The sequence below is a fragment of the Phycodurus eques genome, chromosome 16, assembly GCF_024500275.1.
Source record: "Phycodurus eques isolate BA_2022a chromosome 16, UOR_Pequ_1.1, whole genome shotgun sequence".
Taxonomy (NCBI): domain Eukaryota; kingdom Metazoa; phylum Chordata; class Actinopteri; order Syngnathiformes; family Syngnathidae; genus Phycodurus; species Phycodurus eques.
This window is the reverse complement of record NC_084540.1, coordinates 4,576,918-4,597,376: the sequence shown is the minus strand read 5'-3', so window position 1 is coordinate 4,597,376 and position 20,459 is coordinate 4,576,918. Positions and strand designations below refer to the sequence as shown.

The following is a 20,459-nucleotide window of genomic DNA, read 5'->3' as shown; positions in this document are numbered from 1 at the left end:
ACCAAAAGTAGCCCACAGCCTCTTCTAAAAATAGCTTGCCAATGATGTGACATTGTGATTTCCTTGAAATGTTTTAGAAGTCATCATTTAAAAATATAAACACTTGCAGAGATATAGAGAAATAATGTTGCATATTGATATTTTATGTTTCCTATCCTAATCATTGTTATCTTGAGAAATTATTTACATGATCAGTGTCTTCACATTGATGCACATCTGTAAATATTAATGATGACATCTAATTAAAGGTAATTTGAGCAACACAAAGCGATTGCAATACAAAGCGCTTCACATTAAAAGTATGAAAGTTAATCAAACCAGCCCGCCACTTGTCCACAATGATACAGACACACCTACAAATACTGTACAAGTGTCAGAGGCAGAGTCTAAAATAACACCCAGGTTTCTCACCAGGGATTTAAGGATAGTGCTCGTACACTTTGGTTAAAAGTTCTTTTCTCTCTGGGCCTCAGGACAAATGACTAAAACTTCAATCTTATCCCAGTGAAGCTGGAGAAATCCATCTCATGATTCGATGTTAAAATAGCATCTATTGGGCTGGTGTCATCATGAAACAGAGATGTACAGCTCCGTATCATCGTTGCAGCTATGGAGGTTCACACCGTGCCTCCTGATTAAAAATAGAGGGCATAAAATTGAACCCTGAGGCACACCACGTTACTTCATAGACTTTCCATGACCATGTAGCTAAGCCTACCATAAAAGTTCTCTCAATTGTCTGCAACACCAGAGGCCGACCAGGTATTTTAGTGTATTTAAAAGAATGATGTGGTCTACCGTATCAAAAGCAGCACTTAGATCTAGCAGAACCAACACTGTTAGTTTCTTGTGGTCAGAATTTCCTCTAAATTAATTTAAACTCTTGACAAGGGCAGTCTCGGTGCTGTGGTTCATCCTAAAACCAGACTGGTACTTTCCAGAAATATAAAAAAAATGCTAAAAAGTTGTTGGGTAAAGTTGTTGAATAAAATGTTACTTAAAAATGGTAAGTTTGATACTGCTCTATAGTTATTATGATTGTAATAAATTAAATTGCTCTTCTTCAGAAGGGGCCTTACCAGTGCTGCTTTGAAGTTCATGGGGAAGGTGCCCGCCTGTCCGTGTCTACATGTGCCCTGCGACTGACTGGCGACCATTTCAGGGTGTAGTCTGCCTTTCACCCAAAGTCAGCTTGGATAGGCTCCAGCGCCCAGCATGTGCAGATGAGATTATAAATCATTCCTGATCCAGGGAAGGCTAGGGATCCACCAGTTCCAAGAGACCATTGTTCAACTTTCTCACAGGTAGCCAATACATACATACGTTTCAGAGATGCGGTTAAGCTGTATTGTGTAGAAATATTGTTTTTAGACCTTAACAATTTTCATCCATCATTGTCAGCTCCAATGTGGAAATTACCTGTCAAGGAACACGGTTCCTCTGAAATCCTGGCATGATTACATTTTGGATTATTTGTAAAACCCAACATAGTATATGTTACTACACGATATATATTAATGCATAGAGGTAGATGATAAAATGATACAGAACAAGGAACTAGAGGCAGATTCTCTCAACACCTCACAATTCTATTCGATTAAAAATTATTGATCTTGATCTTGAATCGATCCTTTTCTATAAATTGCTTTATTCTCACGCTACTTTATATTTTTAAAACAATATGTGTGAAGATACATATTTCCAATATTAAAATAAAATTACAGCTACTTTACTTCCTACTACAATTATTCTGAAAAAAATGGAAGCTATATTATAATTAATAGTAAGTCATTAATAATATAGTGATGCAAATTTGAATTAGGCTCTGTCATGGGTACACAAAGCAATTCATACATTTGAATAAAAATCACAAAGTGCACTCAGTCTCATACATTCACACTGCAGAAGGCTGAGGCGCTCACGCAATAATGTGACGTCACTGATGTGCGAGGTGGTCATCTTCTTCAGAGCCACAGACAGACAACTCTAGATAAATGTCGTCATATTTCCTAGTTTATCTGTTTTGGGTTTTACGCCACACAATGTTGAATATATTCATTATGCTATGGAATGGCGCTAAGACACAAGAGTATGATCTACTTGACATGTACCTTTCATAGCCCAGTTTTTATGGGCCCAACGGTAATATACAGTAGAGCAAGAGTTATTCTCACAGATGGGACATTGGCTTCCATATGTACACTGTGTTCCAAATTATTATGCATATGTAAGTTTTATTTAAATGAACGTTTGAATTTCAAAATTTTGTAAATGTTGTTTCTCCTGTCTTTTTAGATCATGTTTAATAATTAATTTTCGAGATGAGCCTTATTCAAGGAAAATTAGTTCAGGAGGTTGTTCCAGTTGTTATTAAGAAAGACACGGTTTGTGAATGCGTGCAACTTTGGATGTTCCAGAATTGGGGCATTTTTGGATTCTTGGTGGATCGCCTCCATGTTGCAACAAGTCTACGACATCAGCAAGGTGTCATGAATGGAACAGAGGATAGGACCCAAAAATGCACGACTCCAAAACAAATGGACAGATTAAAAAAAGAGAGGTTTAATATACGGGCAGAGGTCAGTACACAGGCAGGCAATCCAAAAAAGGAAACAGTATCCAAAACCGCGAGGCAAAAAGGCGAGGTCTATAATCGGAACAGGGTCTAGTCTTACTGTGAGTCTGTTGCGTGGAAACAAGGAATGCTGTAACGCGACGACAAGGTACAACGAACTGGCGACTAGAAAGAATGAGACACGGGGTTAAATGCAAGGGATAATTACGGTGAACAAGGCACATGTGGTGAAGATGCTCTCAGGAGTACGAGACAGGGGGAAGAGACAGGGGGAAGACAACAACTGGAACACACACCCATGACAGAAGGAGGTGGTGGAGAGGTTTTGGGCTGGAATAATGGGGAGTGGGATGGTAAGGTCCTTTAGGGTGCCTGGAGGTGTCAAATTTACCTTAAATTATTACAAAAGAAGCAATTGATGCTTTAGCTGCTTTGTATACAGTACAAAGGGAGAGAAAAAAAATCATTGTGTGGCCACCATCATTTCGTCACCTCAACCATATAGAGAACCTGCGAAGTACAGTATTCATGAAAGGAGGATTTATGAGGGTGGTTGACTCTATGCAGTACCTCCAAACATCAACTCTGGGAGGCATTACTTGCATTCTTAAAGTCCTGTAAAGTGAGTTTAAAAATGTCATAAATTTGACACACCACAGAGAAGAGTATTTTTAAGAAGCCTGCCAAATTTTAATCAATGAAAAAATCTGCACGTATATGAAAACAGACTTCAAAAGGGTGAACAATTGAGACGCTCTCTCAGCTTTCAAATGCTGTAGGCACGTCCGCTGAATGCATTCAATACACGCCCTGCTCCATTGTCACCTGTCGATCAAATACTTTCGTACATGAAGCATATGCCTACACATCCATATACTGTACGTTTGAGCTGCAAAAAGATATACACTTAAAGCCTCCGGTTTCTGAAATATAGCCACCGAATTGTCACAGAGCTTTTTCATGCTGTTATGACTCGGTGCTAGCCGGTAGCTAGCTAGCTCGTGGGCGAACGGATCCTGGAGACTGGCCGGGGTGTCGTGGAATACGTCCCCGCCTTGCTCGGTGATGTACCCCGGTGTGTGGGTCCACATAACAGAGACACTTCATGGGAAAGTTACTTGTTTATTAAATACAGTGGCACATGTTATCCAGCCTGTGGATCACACAACATGAGAGACATTTTTGAGCGCACACTTTTTGCAAGTGAGAACCCTTCACTGTTTTGCATTTAAAATTTTCACAGTAGCCCTAGTAACACAAAAGACATAACAGTTGGGAATTTAAATACTGACACAGAGCTGTTCTGAAGATGCATTTTTCGTGTTGTAAGCTTAGTTTGCTGCATGCTGTAGTGATAGAAATGTGCCTCAGTAATGTCTAATTGCGAGGAATATGCACTGATCCTGTATGAAAGCACTCAGTATAGTGGGGGAGGGCTGACTCATGGCAGAAAGCCCACATTTGTACTTGGGTTTAGTTTTAGCCACGCCCAGAATCCGGACAACTTGACGAGAAAAAGAGGTGTGGTTTCTATTTTTGTAGCGACCGCATCTCTGGCAGAGTATAAAAACTGGGGTATTTTAATTTTCGTGCAAGCACGAGGCTCGCTGCACGTGTTTGCCAATTTCGCATACGGGCCTGCGCCAAGCTGGACGTACTTGCACAGTAAGGTTGTGTCCTTGGATTTGCACTTGGTGAAGTGACAATTTGGTGGCAGAAAGTCGTTCTAAACTTGCGCCTTCTGGGAGCAAGTCTGGTGCAGTCGATAGACCGCTGGTCTTAGGCGATTTTGGTGAATTAGATCAGGGCCCAGGGAGACAGATTCTGAACTCCGCAGACATGTCTGGTGAATGTCATACATAAACCATTCATAAATATGTAAACAGCGGGTGTCAAACCCGTTGTGGTAGTAATAATAATAGTACTAGTAGTAATACTATATTTATTAAATCATTCCACTGGCCAACACTTGGGGGCATATCAACGATCTCGGATGGGGGGCAGTCTTCATAGGGGTACAACGAAGTGCCCACTTCATGGTCCAGATCTGTGATCTCCTCCCAAGCCAACTTTACATTATCCTCCTGTGAGTTTCACTTAAATGAATGCACTCCGTGTGTTTCGACCTCTCGGACTCGGGCAAAGGTTTTTCTTCCGCCATGTCAAAGACTGCCAGTGCGCTTCTCGCGTGCCATATTTAAAGGTAATGAGAGGAGCTATTTCTAGAACAGGCCCATGGCCTACTCATGTGGTCCTTTGGAGCTAACTGGTGCCTGTGTGCACCATGTTGGTGACCCCTGCTGTACAATATCTTACGCGTTAGTTGATGTTTAAAATATTTTTGGGTCAAAATAGCATTCTTATTTAGTAATCTTGATATGATGACAGAGATAGGACAATGTTTTCTAGAGTTCTTTACAAGTTATTTGTTTTTTAAGTCTTGCATAATTATTTGGAACGCAATTTTTTGTAAGTCTGCAACAAATCATACTGTTGTCACCATGGTGGTATTCTTCAATAAAATCTTAATTAATATTGACGCTCACATAATTGTTGATCAAAACATGTTAGTGACTGTAACTAGCATCGACTATTTAGGAAAATGAACAAAAACAGGCTACGCTTAATAATTTGGATGACTGCAGTTATACATTTTTACACGATACATCTACAAAGAATTCTCCCATTTAAATAATCTTGAAAGTAATGAATATGCTAATATGCTATGACAAGTAAAAACATGGCTAAATCAATCATCACTGGCAAGTGTGTGCGCTCAATTTTACATGACGCATCTAATCTAACCTAAGAGAGTGAGTCACTGACCTGAGGCAGAGGGTGCATTTATTCAATTGCATTGCCAATCCTGATGTGGCTGCAGCACAGGCTCTGTTGTTGGTGCCTGTGTGTGTGTTGTATTAATTGTTTTTAAATAATAATAAAGTACAAATATATAGCACTTTTGTAGGCACTCAAAGACATTTTAGAATTTTATGCATTATTCATTCATTCCTCAGTCTTACTTGGTGGTAGGCTACTCGTGTAGCCACAGCTGCCCAGTAGCGTGGCTGCCATTCTGCGCCTACGCCCCCCCCCAACCACCACCACCAAGGCGGGGATACGAAATGGTGAGCCTCGGGTTGCAGGGCGTACTCTTAGCCTCTGCGCCACTCTGCACAGATAAATAATTAATTAAGACGATACTTGGTCAGGCAAGAACAGGTCAGGTCTACAAAGGGATTGACTGATAAAAGGATTTAAGATCAATAATGGCATAAGGAGAATATAAAAAGCAAGGGAATATTCTACAACCCCAATTCCAATGAAGTTGGGACGTTGTGTTAAACAAATAAAAACAGAATACAATGATTTGCAAATCATGTTCAACCTATATTTAATTTAATACACTACAAAGACAAGATATTTAATGTTGAAACTGATGAACTTTATTGTTTTAGCAAATAATCATGAACTTAGAATTTTATGGCTGCAACACGTTCCAAAAAAGCTGGGACAGGTGGCAAAAAAGACTGAGAAAGTTGCGTAATGCTCATCAAACACCTGTTTGGAACATCCCACAGGTGAACAGGCTAATTGGGAACAGGTGGGTGCCATGATTTGGTATAAAACGAGCTTCCCTGAATTGCTCAGTCGTTCACAAGCAAAGATGGGGCGAGGTTCACCTCTTTGTGAACAAGTGCGTGAGAAAATAGTCCAACAGTTTAAGGACAATGGTTCAGAGAATATGGAGAAATCACTGCATGTAAGCGGCAAGGCCAAAAACCAACATTGAATGCCCGTGACCTACGTTCCTTCAGGCGGCACTGCATCAAAAGCCGATATCAATGTGTAAAGGATATCGCCGCATGGGCTCAGGAACACTTCATTGGAATTGGGGTTGTAAGTGTGCATGCATGTGTATCCAAATGAATGAGGAATATAGTGTACATTTATTTCTGTCTTGAAGAAATCTTTTGAAACCTAAGGGTTGACTTTACCACTGGCTGCGTCTGATCCTTGAAAGTATGTTTCAATCAAGAGAGACTAATATCAAAACAATTGACAGGTTTGATCTTAACTGAAAATGTTTGAGCTGCTTACGGCAAAACTGGGAAGCGGACGTGCTAACCAGTCTTCCAGCGTGCTAACCAGTCTTCCAGCGTAAGCTATTAATGAAAATAAATAAATAAAATAAAATACAAACGAGCGTCAAGTCAAAGCGTGCTGTCTTACCGGTTCAATAGATAGTTACCAAATAATGAAATTGGACTTTTCATTTGTTTAACTATTTTTTTGGAAAAGTACAAGGAGTAACAAATCAGATTGATTTGTTATTTACGTCCTCATGAATAATGAGTGCAGACCCCGAGTCCGAGCCTTACTGTAGACACATTTGCATGTTCCTTAATTGCAGATTGTCTTTTCTCTAACTCAAGTAATGGGTGAACACTCCGCATATGCCTGATGCTGGTTGTTTGTGGAACAGAGAAAAGACGAACAAAATATGATGGGATCATTCGCGACCGACACTTCACTACATCACAGCAGCAGAACGTCACAAAGCAAGGGATGGCCACCCTACACTGAAGGGTTGGCTCCCCCATTGGCCACCCGGACGACCACAGCCCACGTGTGTGTCAGGACTAGGGCTTTCACTTGAATCTTTTGAGAATTGATGATCCCATAGATATTTCGCCAAGGTACAGGCGCCCTACGTTGAACAATAAATATACCTCCTATGTTTTAATATAAAGAACAATAACGTCACAGTATTTAACTAGTAGTGTAACCTTCCATTAGTTACTTTGAAATTTAGGTCACTATTATTCAAACGTGTGAGTGTGAATAGGTTTTATGTGAAATGTTTGTAATCTATTTGGAAATGAAATATAGGGAAGATATTTTCAGGTAAAGTTTATTTTTTAAGTTAAGACAAAATGTCTTAGTTTATTGTAATAGGACATTATGGACTAAATGAGAATGTGTTTTACTGGATAGGAAAGCTGCCAATGGCTTTACAGGTTTGGTTAATGGTTTATGTGTCTGTGTGGGTGCAAAATAAAGATGTGCCCAAAGGGTGGAGGTGGAAGAGGAGAATAACAGAGAAAAAAAGAGCTTGTCGTCAGTTGAACGAATGGATAAAGGGTAGCTACTCGCCTGCAGTCACTGTATGCACTTGCAGTGTTCTGCTTCATCTCATAATATACCCACAATTGCCTTCACATCTCACTCTCACTCTTCTACATGCACTTGCATTTCACCATTCAGCTTTGAGCCGCCAAGAAACATAAATTCAAGTGCTCTTTCATGCCCTGCTTTCAAAGAAATCACTAAACAAATAATGGTTTATGAAATAGAAGAAAATATAATGCACAACGTAGTCTGCCTTTCACCCAAAGTCAACTATGATAGAGTCCAGCTGCCTGCGACCCTGAACAGGATAAGTGGTATCGGAAATTCATGGATGGATACTGCACAATGTATCGAAAGAAATTCAGAAACACATTTTGATGAGTAAACGAGTTCAGCTAAATACTATTTTGTCAACCTCATGCCTAAACTGGTATGTGAAAGTATGCCAAGTACTGTATCGGATTTGAGTTTCAGTTGTGCACATGCAGTACTTAAGTCAAACAAAACACGGCAGGAGTTTGTAGCATGTTGAAAAAGAAATTAAAATTTGACTGGATATGAGCGAAGAAGCTTTCAAATCAGTATTAAATCCCTTTTATTGTTAATCCCATGCTAGGGGCAGAGCCAGGGGTCGCCACCCTAGACTGAAGGGTTGGCTGCCTCACTGGCCACCCAGACGGCCTCAGCCCAGGTGTGTGTGTTGAGACTAGGGCTTTCACTATTGAATCTATTTAGAATATTTTGCCGGGTACTGTAATTTCTCATGTATAATGCGCATTCCCCCCCCCCCCCCCCCCCCCCCAAAATAACAATTCTTCAAAGTCAATAGTGCGTATTATACATAAGTATTGTAAAAGTTAGAACATTCTTCCGCAGTGGAAATGAGGTATAAGAGGATATGTGTTTTAGAATGGAAATACATTTGTTTTAAAGCTGCAGTGTTAAAACTAAACAGCAGGGTGCGCCACAATATCCATCCATCCATTTTCTTAGCTGCTTCTCCTCACAAGGGTCGCGGGCGTGCTGGAGCCAAGAACAAGTAAACCTCAGTATTAATAATATTACTGATCAGAATTGATTGGAAAAACATATTAGGAGAGGCTCAACACTTACATTTATTGCATATAAATACAGGTATATCAATGCATAGAAAGTCATGGGTCATTTTCAGTAATTCTTCAGTCATTACACATAGGAAGAAGGGTTTTCCTGAATTTTTGGAGTGAATTTTGGGGGTGTGCATGATACCCGAGCATTCGTGATTAGCATTAGTGTGCTGGCGACCATTTTCAGTAAAAAAAACAAACAAAAAAAAAACCTTAACTACCATTCAGCTCACTCATTCATCATGTTATATGTAAATAACACATCTAATGGTTTCTTAAAAATCACTTACAGATGTCTGTAAGTGATTGGCAGTCATTTTTGGCAGTGCCTTTCCACGGGCCCAACAGTGCGTCCATCTGAAGTAAGTGTCCGTGCAGTAAACATGAACAGTGGCCAAATGGTTCCGGAATTTGCGCAAATATGATTTATTATTACTTTTTATTGCCTGTTTTGCGTTGACCAATTTTTGTCGTCGCTAGCCGAGTTAGTCGATTTGTTTTCACAGCCTAGTCGGGACTAATTTAGAAAATATTCAGTCGGAGTTCGATCAGCACCCCAACCACTTAACAGACCAGGTTGATATGAAAAGTTGAAATGGTGAATTGGATTAAATTAAGTTGCACAGCATCCAGCCTTGTGAAAATATTCCCATATTATATATCCAGTACAACTTTAAAGGGCGGTTCATCATTAGGGCCGCCACTGTTTTTTAAGTGATAATTTTTATGGGTTTTCACAGTATACATACTGCACTTACTGTAATGCCAAAGCATGTAGGAAAAGAGCTACAGTCGCCGATGCACTTCTCAACCATTTATTGAACGTGGGACGAATAGTAAAACACAACTGCTGTCAGCCACAGCTCTCACCCAGACACTCACACGCAATGTCACATGCAAGTCCACCAGGCTCCACTTCTTTTTTATAATTTTTTAAAAATGTTGTTGCAAGAACACGTTGTATATGCCCCCACTAGTGTAAACATGGTATTGTGATTAATATTACGTTTGTGGAGTAAGAATTAAACTGATTAATTCATCGATTTTCATCTATCTAAGGGAGCCACCATGTTAGGCAATATCCCCCTCTGCTGTCAACCGAAATTAACGTCACAACTACCCTCGCGCATTCTGTCAGCTATAGGCAGAATGTCACGTGAGCAAACCTGGGAAACAGACGGCTGGCGTGGCAGTGTAGGTGCAAGGAACACGGAGGGAACACTGAGGACAAGGAGAGACACGGAGGTCAGAAAGGAGACGAGGAATTGAGTCGGTTTACTTAGAGACTGAGGAGCGATGGTGCCGCTCTAGAAGCTTTAATACTCTGGTGAGAGTTTCCGGGATCTGGTCAGGCATTTATGCAGGTGGTAACGAAGGCTGATTGGTGACAGGTGCGTGGCCGAGGAAGGTGCTGGAAAGAGAGAGAGGGGAGGGGAGAGAGAGAGGGTGAGATGCCGCAAAGCGCCACCCAGGCTCCAACCGTAGTACTGCAGGATGACTCATGACGTAAGGGTTCATGACATGATAGTTTCAACACAATTTAGCATGTTTGGGTCCAACTATGCTCAACATGGCGGCTCCCTGAGATGGTTGAAAATGTATGAAGTAATCTGTTTTCATTCACATTTAGACAAGTGGGGGCACATACAATGTATACTTGCAAAAATATTTTTGGGCTTTAGTTCCCCTTTAAGGCACGCACCTGTCCACAGGTACTATAATATGTACAGTATTTTCCAATTATTTTATTATTGCAATTTGGTTTTTTGCCTTCAAATAAATTGACAATGTGTTGGAAAAGCGTGTTTTAATTTGTTTAAATTTGTTTCAGGCATTTGGGAGGGGTAAAACTATATTTAAAAAACTATATGGTGTCTATATCGATGATTTTCACCTATTGCAGGTGGGTCTAAAATTTAATGCAGCCCTATGGGGGGCTAAAATGTATCCCCTGTTATAAACGGGGGTGCACTTTATGTGCAAATATATATAGATGAAGAACCATTCATTCTTACACTCACAGCTAAGCGCAGTTTAGAGTTGCAGGGATCCAGAGAACCCAGATTGCAACCCAGAACCTTCAACCTTCAACTCTGTAAGGGTTAGGATTGCTTGGATGCTTGTGGCTGTTGTAAATGGCAAACTGCAGCTTTCATACTCGTGTGGCTATTTCAGACTGTGTGAAAGCCGGACCTCCCAGCACTCTCCTACAAGCCCCAGCCCTAGGCCTAAATCCTGTGTTATTATGTTGGTACTATCAAGGCATTCTGGTGTGAAATATCCTATAAGTCACCACTACAACACTTCACAAAAACAATGTAAAGAGAGAGAGGGGAAAATGTTACTTTATATTATATGTTATATTAATGGAGCCACCACCTTACATTTACAAGAGCTATTGACAGTTAATGTGAGGTTCATGATGAGTTGCAGTATATATAGAAATATACATAATAAAAACTAACCTATTTTTTTTTATACAACATAAGGGTACCAGTTGCCACTCACATGTTGTAGCCAATTTCCTTGCGCAGCAAGATTGTCATACATGATCTAAGGGCTAATAAATAACGAATAAATGCCTAATTCTACCAGCCAGGCATGTGCAGACATTTTGGCGGCAGGTGCTCAAGCCAAAAAAAGGGCTCCTATTTCCAAACTTATTCAAAAAAATTAAGAAAAAACACAGAAGAATATATTTAATGTATGCATTTATTTTTAGCAACACATTAAACACTGTCAATAATAAAACAAGACGTATATTTATATCATTGCGGCCTATCGTGACAGTTTATTATAATGATTGATACCAAACGTTTAAAAAATAAGTAGACAAAATAGAAAGGCCCTAACATTGTTTAAAATTACATTGATACATTTAATATTTTTCTAATTGTTTTCTCAGAAACACCATGGGCTCTATTTTCATGTCCGACGTAAATTCAGCACTGGTGGTGGTGTAAATCTGCACGGAGGCGGTTTAGACTGTGTTTTGGTAATTTCACAGACAAGCGCAAGCTGGCATATTTAAAAGAGGCAGGTCTCCGCTACTATGGAAGTGAACACAGTGAATTTCAATCATTTCCAATCAAAGTAGCTCCTCTCATTCCCTTTAAATGTGGCAGAATGACAGTCTCGCATGCTGGAGACATGCAGGCATGAACAGCATGACGTGTAATCGCAACAATCCGTGCGTGAGTGAAGCATTTTCACAGCTTTTGGCCGGTGTGGCAACACATAATGTGAGCAGGTACTCATTAAGGTAATTATTAAATACAGAATTAGCTGGCGACTGTCCGCGGACCTCATGTATCTATCTCCACCCGTGACAGAGGCAATGAGACAATGATTTAGCTATCCATCAAAATACAAAGTATATAGTGTTTTTCATACATAAAATGTAAGCCTTACACTTGCACAAAAATCCTACTGCAGATGTTCCATCAAAATTGAGGATCTTCTCCCAGGCTAGCTATCAAGTCATGGAAGAAGAAACTCAGTATGGAGCTAAATTAAAAACGCTTCATTTACAGCCATATCATCAGTATAGGCAACTGTAAATGTGGAAGCTGCAAGATTTTACAAGCTGCAATATCTCGCAGTCTCACAACATACTATATGCAAACATGATTATGAATGAAAATCAGGATATGCCAGCATTTAGTCTGCGCCGCAGATGTACTGTCGACGAAAATAGCGCCCAATTCCTTGGTTTAGGGAGGGCAGCTGATAATGGGCAGCTGATAAAAATTGTACAAGAAACTACAAATGTTTTTTTTTTTCTTTGGTAGATATTTACCTCTTATTGGTCTCATTCAAATTCACATTTTCTTCATTCTTAACTTTATGAGTGTATTGTTCAGACTGAAGGTTGTAGAAAAAAAAAAAAAGGTATGCTGGCAAATGAGTGTGGTCGAGAAAAAGCGGGGCTCGTGTCAGGGCTACAGTCAGTCAGCATCCTTGATCGCCTCGAGTAACGTCCAAAAACTTCAATTCATCAAGAGAATAAGAGGAAAATCAGCATTTTTTTGCAGCAACAAATGCACAAAGCTGAACTCACTGACACATACAGTACATTCACATAGACACCACACACACACGCACACACACACACACGCACACAATTTTCTGCCTCCCTTACGCTTCAGCAATCGCAGTCACATTGACTGCTGGGTTGCAAACAAACGCTCTCTCTCTCCCTCTCTCTCTCTCTGTCGCTCTCTCTCTCTCTCTCTCTCTCTTTCACACACACACACACAAACACACACACACTGAATCAGACTCACGTTGAGCCTCTCACACACTGTCACATACACTGCAGTACAGTGTGGGCTCTCTCTCACTCTCTCTCTCTCACGCTCTCCCTCTCTCTTACGCTCTTTCTCTCTCTGCCAGCACTCGTCCCGCCTTCTTTTGAGCAGAAAGCACTTGGTACTCCACTGTATGGGACTGGCTGCTGCTTCCCTTGAAGCTCCATCTTTCAGCTCACTCCGTATAAATCATTGCAGCTTTTCTTTTTCTGTTGTTTCTTTACCCACTCTTCATACTCCTTCCCCCTTGCTGTTGAGATCAGGGTTTGTGTGTTGTTGGGGCCGAGGGGGTTGTGTTGTGTTCATCTTGAGGAAGGAACATGCAGCATCCCGGAGGAACATGCGTGGCGTTACCCAACGTGGATGCCTGTCCTCAGTTGTCCTGCGCCGCCCTCACCTTTATGTATTTACAGCAGGTGAGTGTGTGAATTGTATGCGTGCTGCTCTCTGCTCCTGTTGGACGTGAAAAGTAGAATGGAACAGATTAACTGCGTGCATGTGTTTCATTCAGCAAAATTACAGAAAAAAAAAAAAAAAAAAAAAAAAAAACAATAATACTGAGTGATAGTTAGCATCGTAATACACAATGAGAAGCAATACTTGCATTACTGTTACAACTATGTACAGACAAAGTAGAGTCTTCACCTCCTGTAGTTTGCAAGTGGAGTTTGGTGGCATTTTATTTCATGAAAAGATTCTCAGCATCCTTACTCTTTGATTCGAGTGATTCGAGTATTACCCAAGAAAAGCCAAAGGTGTTTTTACCATTTAACAGTGCATGTATGGTAGATTTTGATTTGCGGTTTTTAGTTTTCTCAAATTATCAAGTTGAACTTCGTCAGTTCGGGATGGGATCATGAGACAAATGAAAGGAAAGCTGGAAATACCGCCAGTGGTTTGTGTTGCTGATAGACAGAAATGTGTGTTACTTCATCATCTCCAGTGACCAAATTACTGTCGAAATATCGAGAAAATTTTGCATTTGGAGTTGCATTTGGTTTTGAATCCGCTATTTAATTCAAGTTTATTATTAGTACTGCAGAAGGAGATTGGTGACAGCTGGAAAAATGCATTCTTGTGGTGTACTTTATATATATTACGTGTGCTACATTGATAATCATGCATAATGTATCATTTTAAACTATAGAACCTCATAAAATATTTTGTTTGCTGTCTGTCTCCATTGTTTTATTTTTATTAATAATTTGAGCTTTTTTTATTTCATTGTTTCACATTCATCTTTTTTCTTTTCAATGTGACTGCATCTTATCTGTTGTTTTCAATAATTATATCATTATTTAAATCCAATTAAATCCATTCTGATAATTTTCTTTTAACAAAACTGCTCTACCAAATTGTAGTTGTTTATTTATTTATTTTTAAATCACAAATTGTATCATGTTGTCAGGAGCCTTGTGTTTTTTTTGTTTTTTTTTTTTAGTCAAGCTTAGTGTATTTGTAAATAAAATGTGAAAAATGAGTTATTTCACGAGCAGCATAAATTAAATGAAGATGGTGTGGAATGTAAACATGGTCGTAACTGAGAATGTGATTTGCTGCTGGAGGGACTCACCATGACAAAGGCCACAAATCAATCATATGCTATAATGAGTCCCAGTAGATGGCGCCATACTGTTTAACATGCATCACGCTTTCTTTTGAGGCAATAAGTCACTTCCAATCCCAAAACTATTTTGCTGAAACAAGAATGTGTGCGCGGCTGTCTTTTTGTGGTAACTTCAATATTGCGTGACAGATAAGCACCATTCAGCACAGCGTTGTATCTGGTCATATTCAAGTAATGGGATCATTACTGTGATTCTGATAATAATTGGATTAATTTCAATATATATTGTGAGAGGATCTGCATGGGGAGGTTAGAGGGTGGAAGGTTCACAAAGGACACATCACGAAACGGTTGAATGTTTATTTTTAATTGTTGTGCCAATAGGGGCTTAGACAAAGTTTGTCTGCTCAAAGGATTGTTGAACAACTATTTCATTTCCTTGTGGTGAGGTGGGTCTGTATAAGCATGGTAGTATAAAGAAGCTGTCATATTATGAAGGAATATTGGGAGTGAAAAACAACTTCAGACAAGCTGTTGGAAGTCTTAAGGAGGGCCGATGAGAAAGGCTGGCACAGAATCTATTAGTCAACATAAATAAATTCTGGACAAAAATACAGTCACCTGTAGAGAGCTTTCCCATGAGCGTCCAGCGAACTAAACCCTGAGGTGTACAAGTTCTATCAGTGATGAGGCATAGCGGCTCAGACAACACATTTGAGAACACTTTCAGTTCACACTTTTTTTCAGATGATCGCTATCCAATGACCTAGTGAGCCCACTTCATATTGTTTTTGACTTTTTAACATAATTGTACTTAACATGCCAGCACAGTAGTTGACTGGTTAGCACATCTGCCGCACAGTTCTGGGGACCGGGGTTCAAATCCCGGCCCCGCCTGTGTGGAGTTTGCATGTTCTTCCCGTGCCTGGGTGGCTTTTCTCCGGCCACTCCGGTTTCCTCCCACATCCCAAAAACATGCGTGGTAGGTTGAATGAAGACTCTCAATTGCCCGTGATTGGCTGTCGACCGGTTCAGGGTGTATCACGCCTACCACCCGAAGATAGCTGGGATAGGCTCCATCAGCCCGCGACCCTCGTGAGGATAAGCGGTCAAGAAAATGGATGGATAGATTGAAGTTTTCCCGTTTCTTTGAACATAACTTTTAGTCATCATTGTGTTGCCAAAATGAGTTTGTGTTCATGCAATGAGTTTTCTGACCCAGTTTCCCACCACCCTGGCATTGTGGGAATTTACCGGTACATTTGGAAAGGAGAAAGAGGAGAGAAATGTGGAACCGAGCGGAGGTGTGAAGTAGAGGAATATTTTAGCAGTACCCTGGAATGAAAAAAAGCAATATGGCAAAGAGAGAAAATGGCTTCTGCAATCTCACAATTTGTCGTTAAGCAACTTTATGCCATTAGTCCCATTCTTTTATGCATCACTTTCATCTCATGTTGCAGGCTGTGAGAGTGTGCCTGAGTAAGAGTGAGCGCATTTGTTCTCACGTTGCAATGTTTACGTGTTTCAATTTGTGCTAATGTGTTAGTATGTTATGCCAGGGTGTTACGTGTGTGCTGTTGTGTGTGTGTATATATATATATATATATATATATATAGTACTCATATCTAAGAGTGTATTAGTGCTTTGCAATATGAGTTTTTGACTCTTTTTATACAGTAGTAGTATGGCCATATAAGGCATATGATCTTTGACCCCTTTGTGTGGCCCAGTCAGTCTCAAAGCGAGGTACGAGTACCACAAGTGGGAGGCAGGAGGTCTCCAGTGGTACATGAAAGAATCAATGCCTAAATACAATTCAGTGGTATTTAACTTTTTAAGACAATACATTTGCACTAAATCTTTTTTGTTGTTGTTGGTATTTTCCTATATTTAAACAGAGTATTAATGTTCAAACTGTGCATAATGTAACAGTGGCTTACAGTGATATTAAATTGACTTTCCAGGAATAAAATCTTTTCCTCATATCTGATGAAAACTTTGGCTTACTATGTTACTGTATGTTAACGTTGGTTGTGATGGTGGTACTTGGAGAGCTAAGATTTTTTTGATGTGGTACTTGGTGACTTTGAATGACTAATTGTTGTTTAAATGTAACCTTGGCTTGTGGGTTACAATTACACAAAAAGATGATATTCTGAAAATGTGTTTTTATATTAAATGTTTATTACATGAATTAGTCTTATATGTTTTAATTCACACGACAAGGTGAAATACTGGACTTGTAGCCACGTCGAGGGAATGTGTGAGAGCAGATTCATTATGCACACCAAGTCAATACTGTCAATTTACACGTATGTGGGAGGCGTTAAGACGAAAATACAGAGTGCATTCTTAACTAATTCATCAAAAATGACTGTTCTATTAGTGTCATGGGCAAACGTGTGTGGGAAAAAATAAGGACACAAATCGAATTGTGAAACTCATTCCAGCACACTGTACTACAGTAGATTTCCTTTGAATTAAGTCCTTCAATTATGCCTCATTTAAAACAAATGCCACCATGGCTTTTCAGCATTTTCCAAAATTGATTGATGATTTTAAAATTGTAGGCATTCATAGTAAATGCAGTCTTAATTGACAGAGCAAATGGTGGTGGCCCATTGAAAAGTATTTCTTTTTAAAAGGTAAAGTGCATAACAGTAAAGACAAACAGTTTCATACAAATTGTGTGAGTTGCACAATTTAGATGTGTTGCCCTTCAAACTCTGCAGATAAAAGTGCATACATGATTTGAACTGCTCAATAAAGCCATTAACTCTTGCTTTTTATACAATCGTAATCACGGTAAATATAGTCAGTAGTTCTGACACATTCACAATTTCATACATATTCCTTTATATCTCGGAAGTAGCACCATTTATTTTTCTGTCTGCTATTATGTGAATGCAAAATGGCTGTCTCATCCTGGCACTTCAGCTCACAGGTCCCTCTGGTGTATTGCAGCAACGTAAAATTGCAGCTCATATCAGCAAAATGTATTGATTTTCAAGAGGAATTTCGATGGGCGATGTCTTTAGCACATTTGATCAATTTATATGAAAATGACCCTTCTTCTTTGCTTACCTTTTAGTGAATTATGACATTTATTACTGATGGATTTATCGCGTTGATTTGCTATTTTTTCCCCCCACATTCTTCTACTATTAAATGGTATTTCTACCTGCAAGCAGATCAAACTTAAATTAAAATGTAACTTAATGTAATGAGCTCTGCTATATGTTATAACGTAACTGTCAAAATTGCAACAGCAGTAAGTGATGCCTCATTAGCCAGGGGAACCATCGGTGCGCGAACAGATGACTGGGACTGAGTCTGTCCATCGCAAACTTGTCTGGCTGAAGGGAATGAAATGTGCCTTTGGAACTCTGTTGCTTTGGACAGGTTTCATCCCGCTTCTAATAAGACCTGCCAGTTTTTCTTTCTTTTGTTTCTATTTTTATAACAAATGTGCTATTTATAAAATTACAAAAGATTTTTTTACTATGAATCTTTATTTGTCCATGCAGGAGCGTCTGCATGCATTACTGTGGAAAATGATTGATTTTGTCTTCAGTTCAGTGTTTCATAAAATCAAGATAGTTGGTTTAAGGGAAATTCATCATATGTTTTTTTTTTTTTTTTTTTTTCCTCTCTAACTGCAGAATCCAGAAGACAACATACCGGCATCTCAAAAAGGATTTACAGCTGCTGATACAGAGCATTCAATTTTGCAGTTCACATTCATTAGCTTTTTAATTGGTTGATGTTGTCTGCTTGTTTGTTGACAAGCCTTAAAACCTCTTTCAATACATGTTTGCTCTAAATTACATTTGCTGGCACCAGATCAAAGAAGGACACTATACAACGCCTCTTCTGTCATATATACGATGCCAGACCAGAATTGCAGTGGAGCGTTAAATGTAAGGAATAATAAGCAGCGGTGGGGGCTATCATCTGGAAATAGTAAGAAGAAATTGCTTGAAATAAAATATTTTTTTACACCAAGAAACATTGGGAGATTTTACAGCAGATGTATTGATTTTTGTTTATAATGATCAGGGGTATGTGCAGCTTCAGAAAATATAGATAACATTGAATCTTGACTGGTGTGTGTCTAGTGAAATATTTGCATATAGAGCAGGCCCAAGGGATGCTATCCATAATTTTATGTATAGCAATCCCCCTTGCCTCGTCGGCACACGCTTTGAAACGAAAGAAATGTTGAGCTGAAAAAGACTGTGCATTGCAATTTGCTTTGGCCAGTTGAGCCAAGTGCGTGTGTGCGGGTGTGCGTGTGTGTGTGTGATTAGATATAGAAGCAGAGGTAATAGAAGGAGCAGTAGTACGTACAAGGTTTGATATAAACTGGGGCTCGGGCTGATCATATCGTCCTCCATGTGACACAGTTTGAAAACCTTACCTTTATATATATTCTTTCCATACTGTCACACTGTTTAGAGAAGAGAGCCATCGCACAGGAATGTGAATATTAATTAATGTTGAATTAATGGTAATGTCAGGTAATTGTTAATACATAATGTAGGTATTAATTTTTTTTTATGATGAACACTATAGTATGGATATTCAGCTATATTTGCAATGCATATGTTTGTTTGTAGTTTATTGCATCACCCTTTTTTTTTTAGCATATATATATATATATATATATATATATATATATATATATATATATATATATATATATATCGCCTGTGTGGAGTTCTCCCCGTGCCTGGGTGGGTTTTCTCCGGGCACTCCGGTTTCCTCCCCCATCCCAAAAACATGCATGATAGGTTAACGGAAGACTCTAAATTGCCCATAGGTGTAAAAGTGAGTGCGCACTTGTTTATTTATATGTGCCCTACGATTGGCTAGCGACCAGTAAAGGGTGTGCCCTGCCTCTTGCCCACAGTCAGCTGGGATCGGCTCCAGTGAGGATAAGTGTTATGGAAAATAAAAAAAATAAAGAAATGAAAAATAAATATATATATATATATATATATCAATAAAGATATGGAGAGATCATTTTACACTACACTATGTGCGTCCCTGTATGCAGATGTCATAGAAACAACGAGTCCCTGCAATTTATCATCACAGAATACAGATACAGTAATCCTACGCTATGTCACAGTTTGCAGATTTTTATTACAGGTGTAACTCTACTTTTTATGCTGTTTGTACAATATTTTTGTGTTACCCATTGCTCTTGTTCTCTCTCAGTATATTATATGTGTTTAGGCTTGTTATGATAGCGAATTTTTTAGGACGATATATATATGTTTTTTTTTACTGATATAATGATATTAGAGTGTAATAATTCAAGTATATTCTTTTTAAGAATAATTCACTTTTAATTCTAACTCTAACAAATGAACATTGACATTGTAATGTAGAACAATAAGTAAAATATCTTAGATGAAAAAATATAAATAGAACACACTCAGCGCCTGTTCACAAAAATTACACATAAACAAATACTGTCTGTAAAATTTGGCACAGAGTATAAACAGTCATTAATGCCTTAACAGGCAACACACTGCCAATCACACTTCCAGTTTGTTCAGAAAAAGTACAAAGTATAGCACCATTAATGACAACACAAGTTAATCAAAGCAACCTGTTTTGATTCAAGATGTGTGCTACTTTTTAAAGGTCTGCAGCCTTTCTTTAATCGCTGCTTTGCCAAAATGTTAAATAGCTCCATCTCTTTACAATAGTAATGCTATACTATTTGTAATGTGAGCATACGTGGGCCATATTCACA

The 20,459-nt window shown here is 39.1% G+C and overlaps 1 protein-coding gene across 8 annotated transcripts in view; it reads left to right on the top strand.

The window, feature by feature from the left end:
• The window catches only part of rbfox1 (RNA binding fox-1 homolog 1), a 343,897-nt gene that overhangs the window by 192,288 nt on the left and 131,150 nt on the right, over positions 1-20,459 (top strand). For 5 of the 8 annotated variants that reach the window (XM_061701029.1, XM_061701028.1, XM_061701038.1 and 2 more), the window contains exon 1: positions 13,236-13,540. The exons of the other annotated variants lie outside the window; for them this stretch is intronic. In XM_061701029.1, coding sequence (XP_061557013.1) covers positions 13,445-13,540 — 96 coding nt within the window. In that variant the 5' untranslated portion in view covers positions 13,236-13,444. Of the gene's footprint in view, positions 1-13,235; positions 13,541-20,459 lie in introns of those variants that run through there. 8 annotated transcript variants of the gene reach the window in all.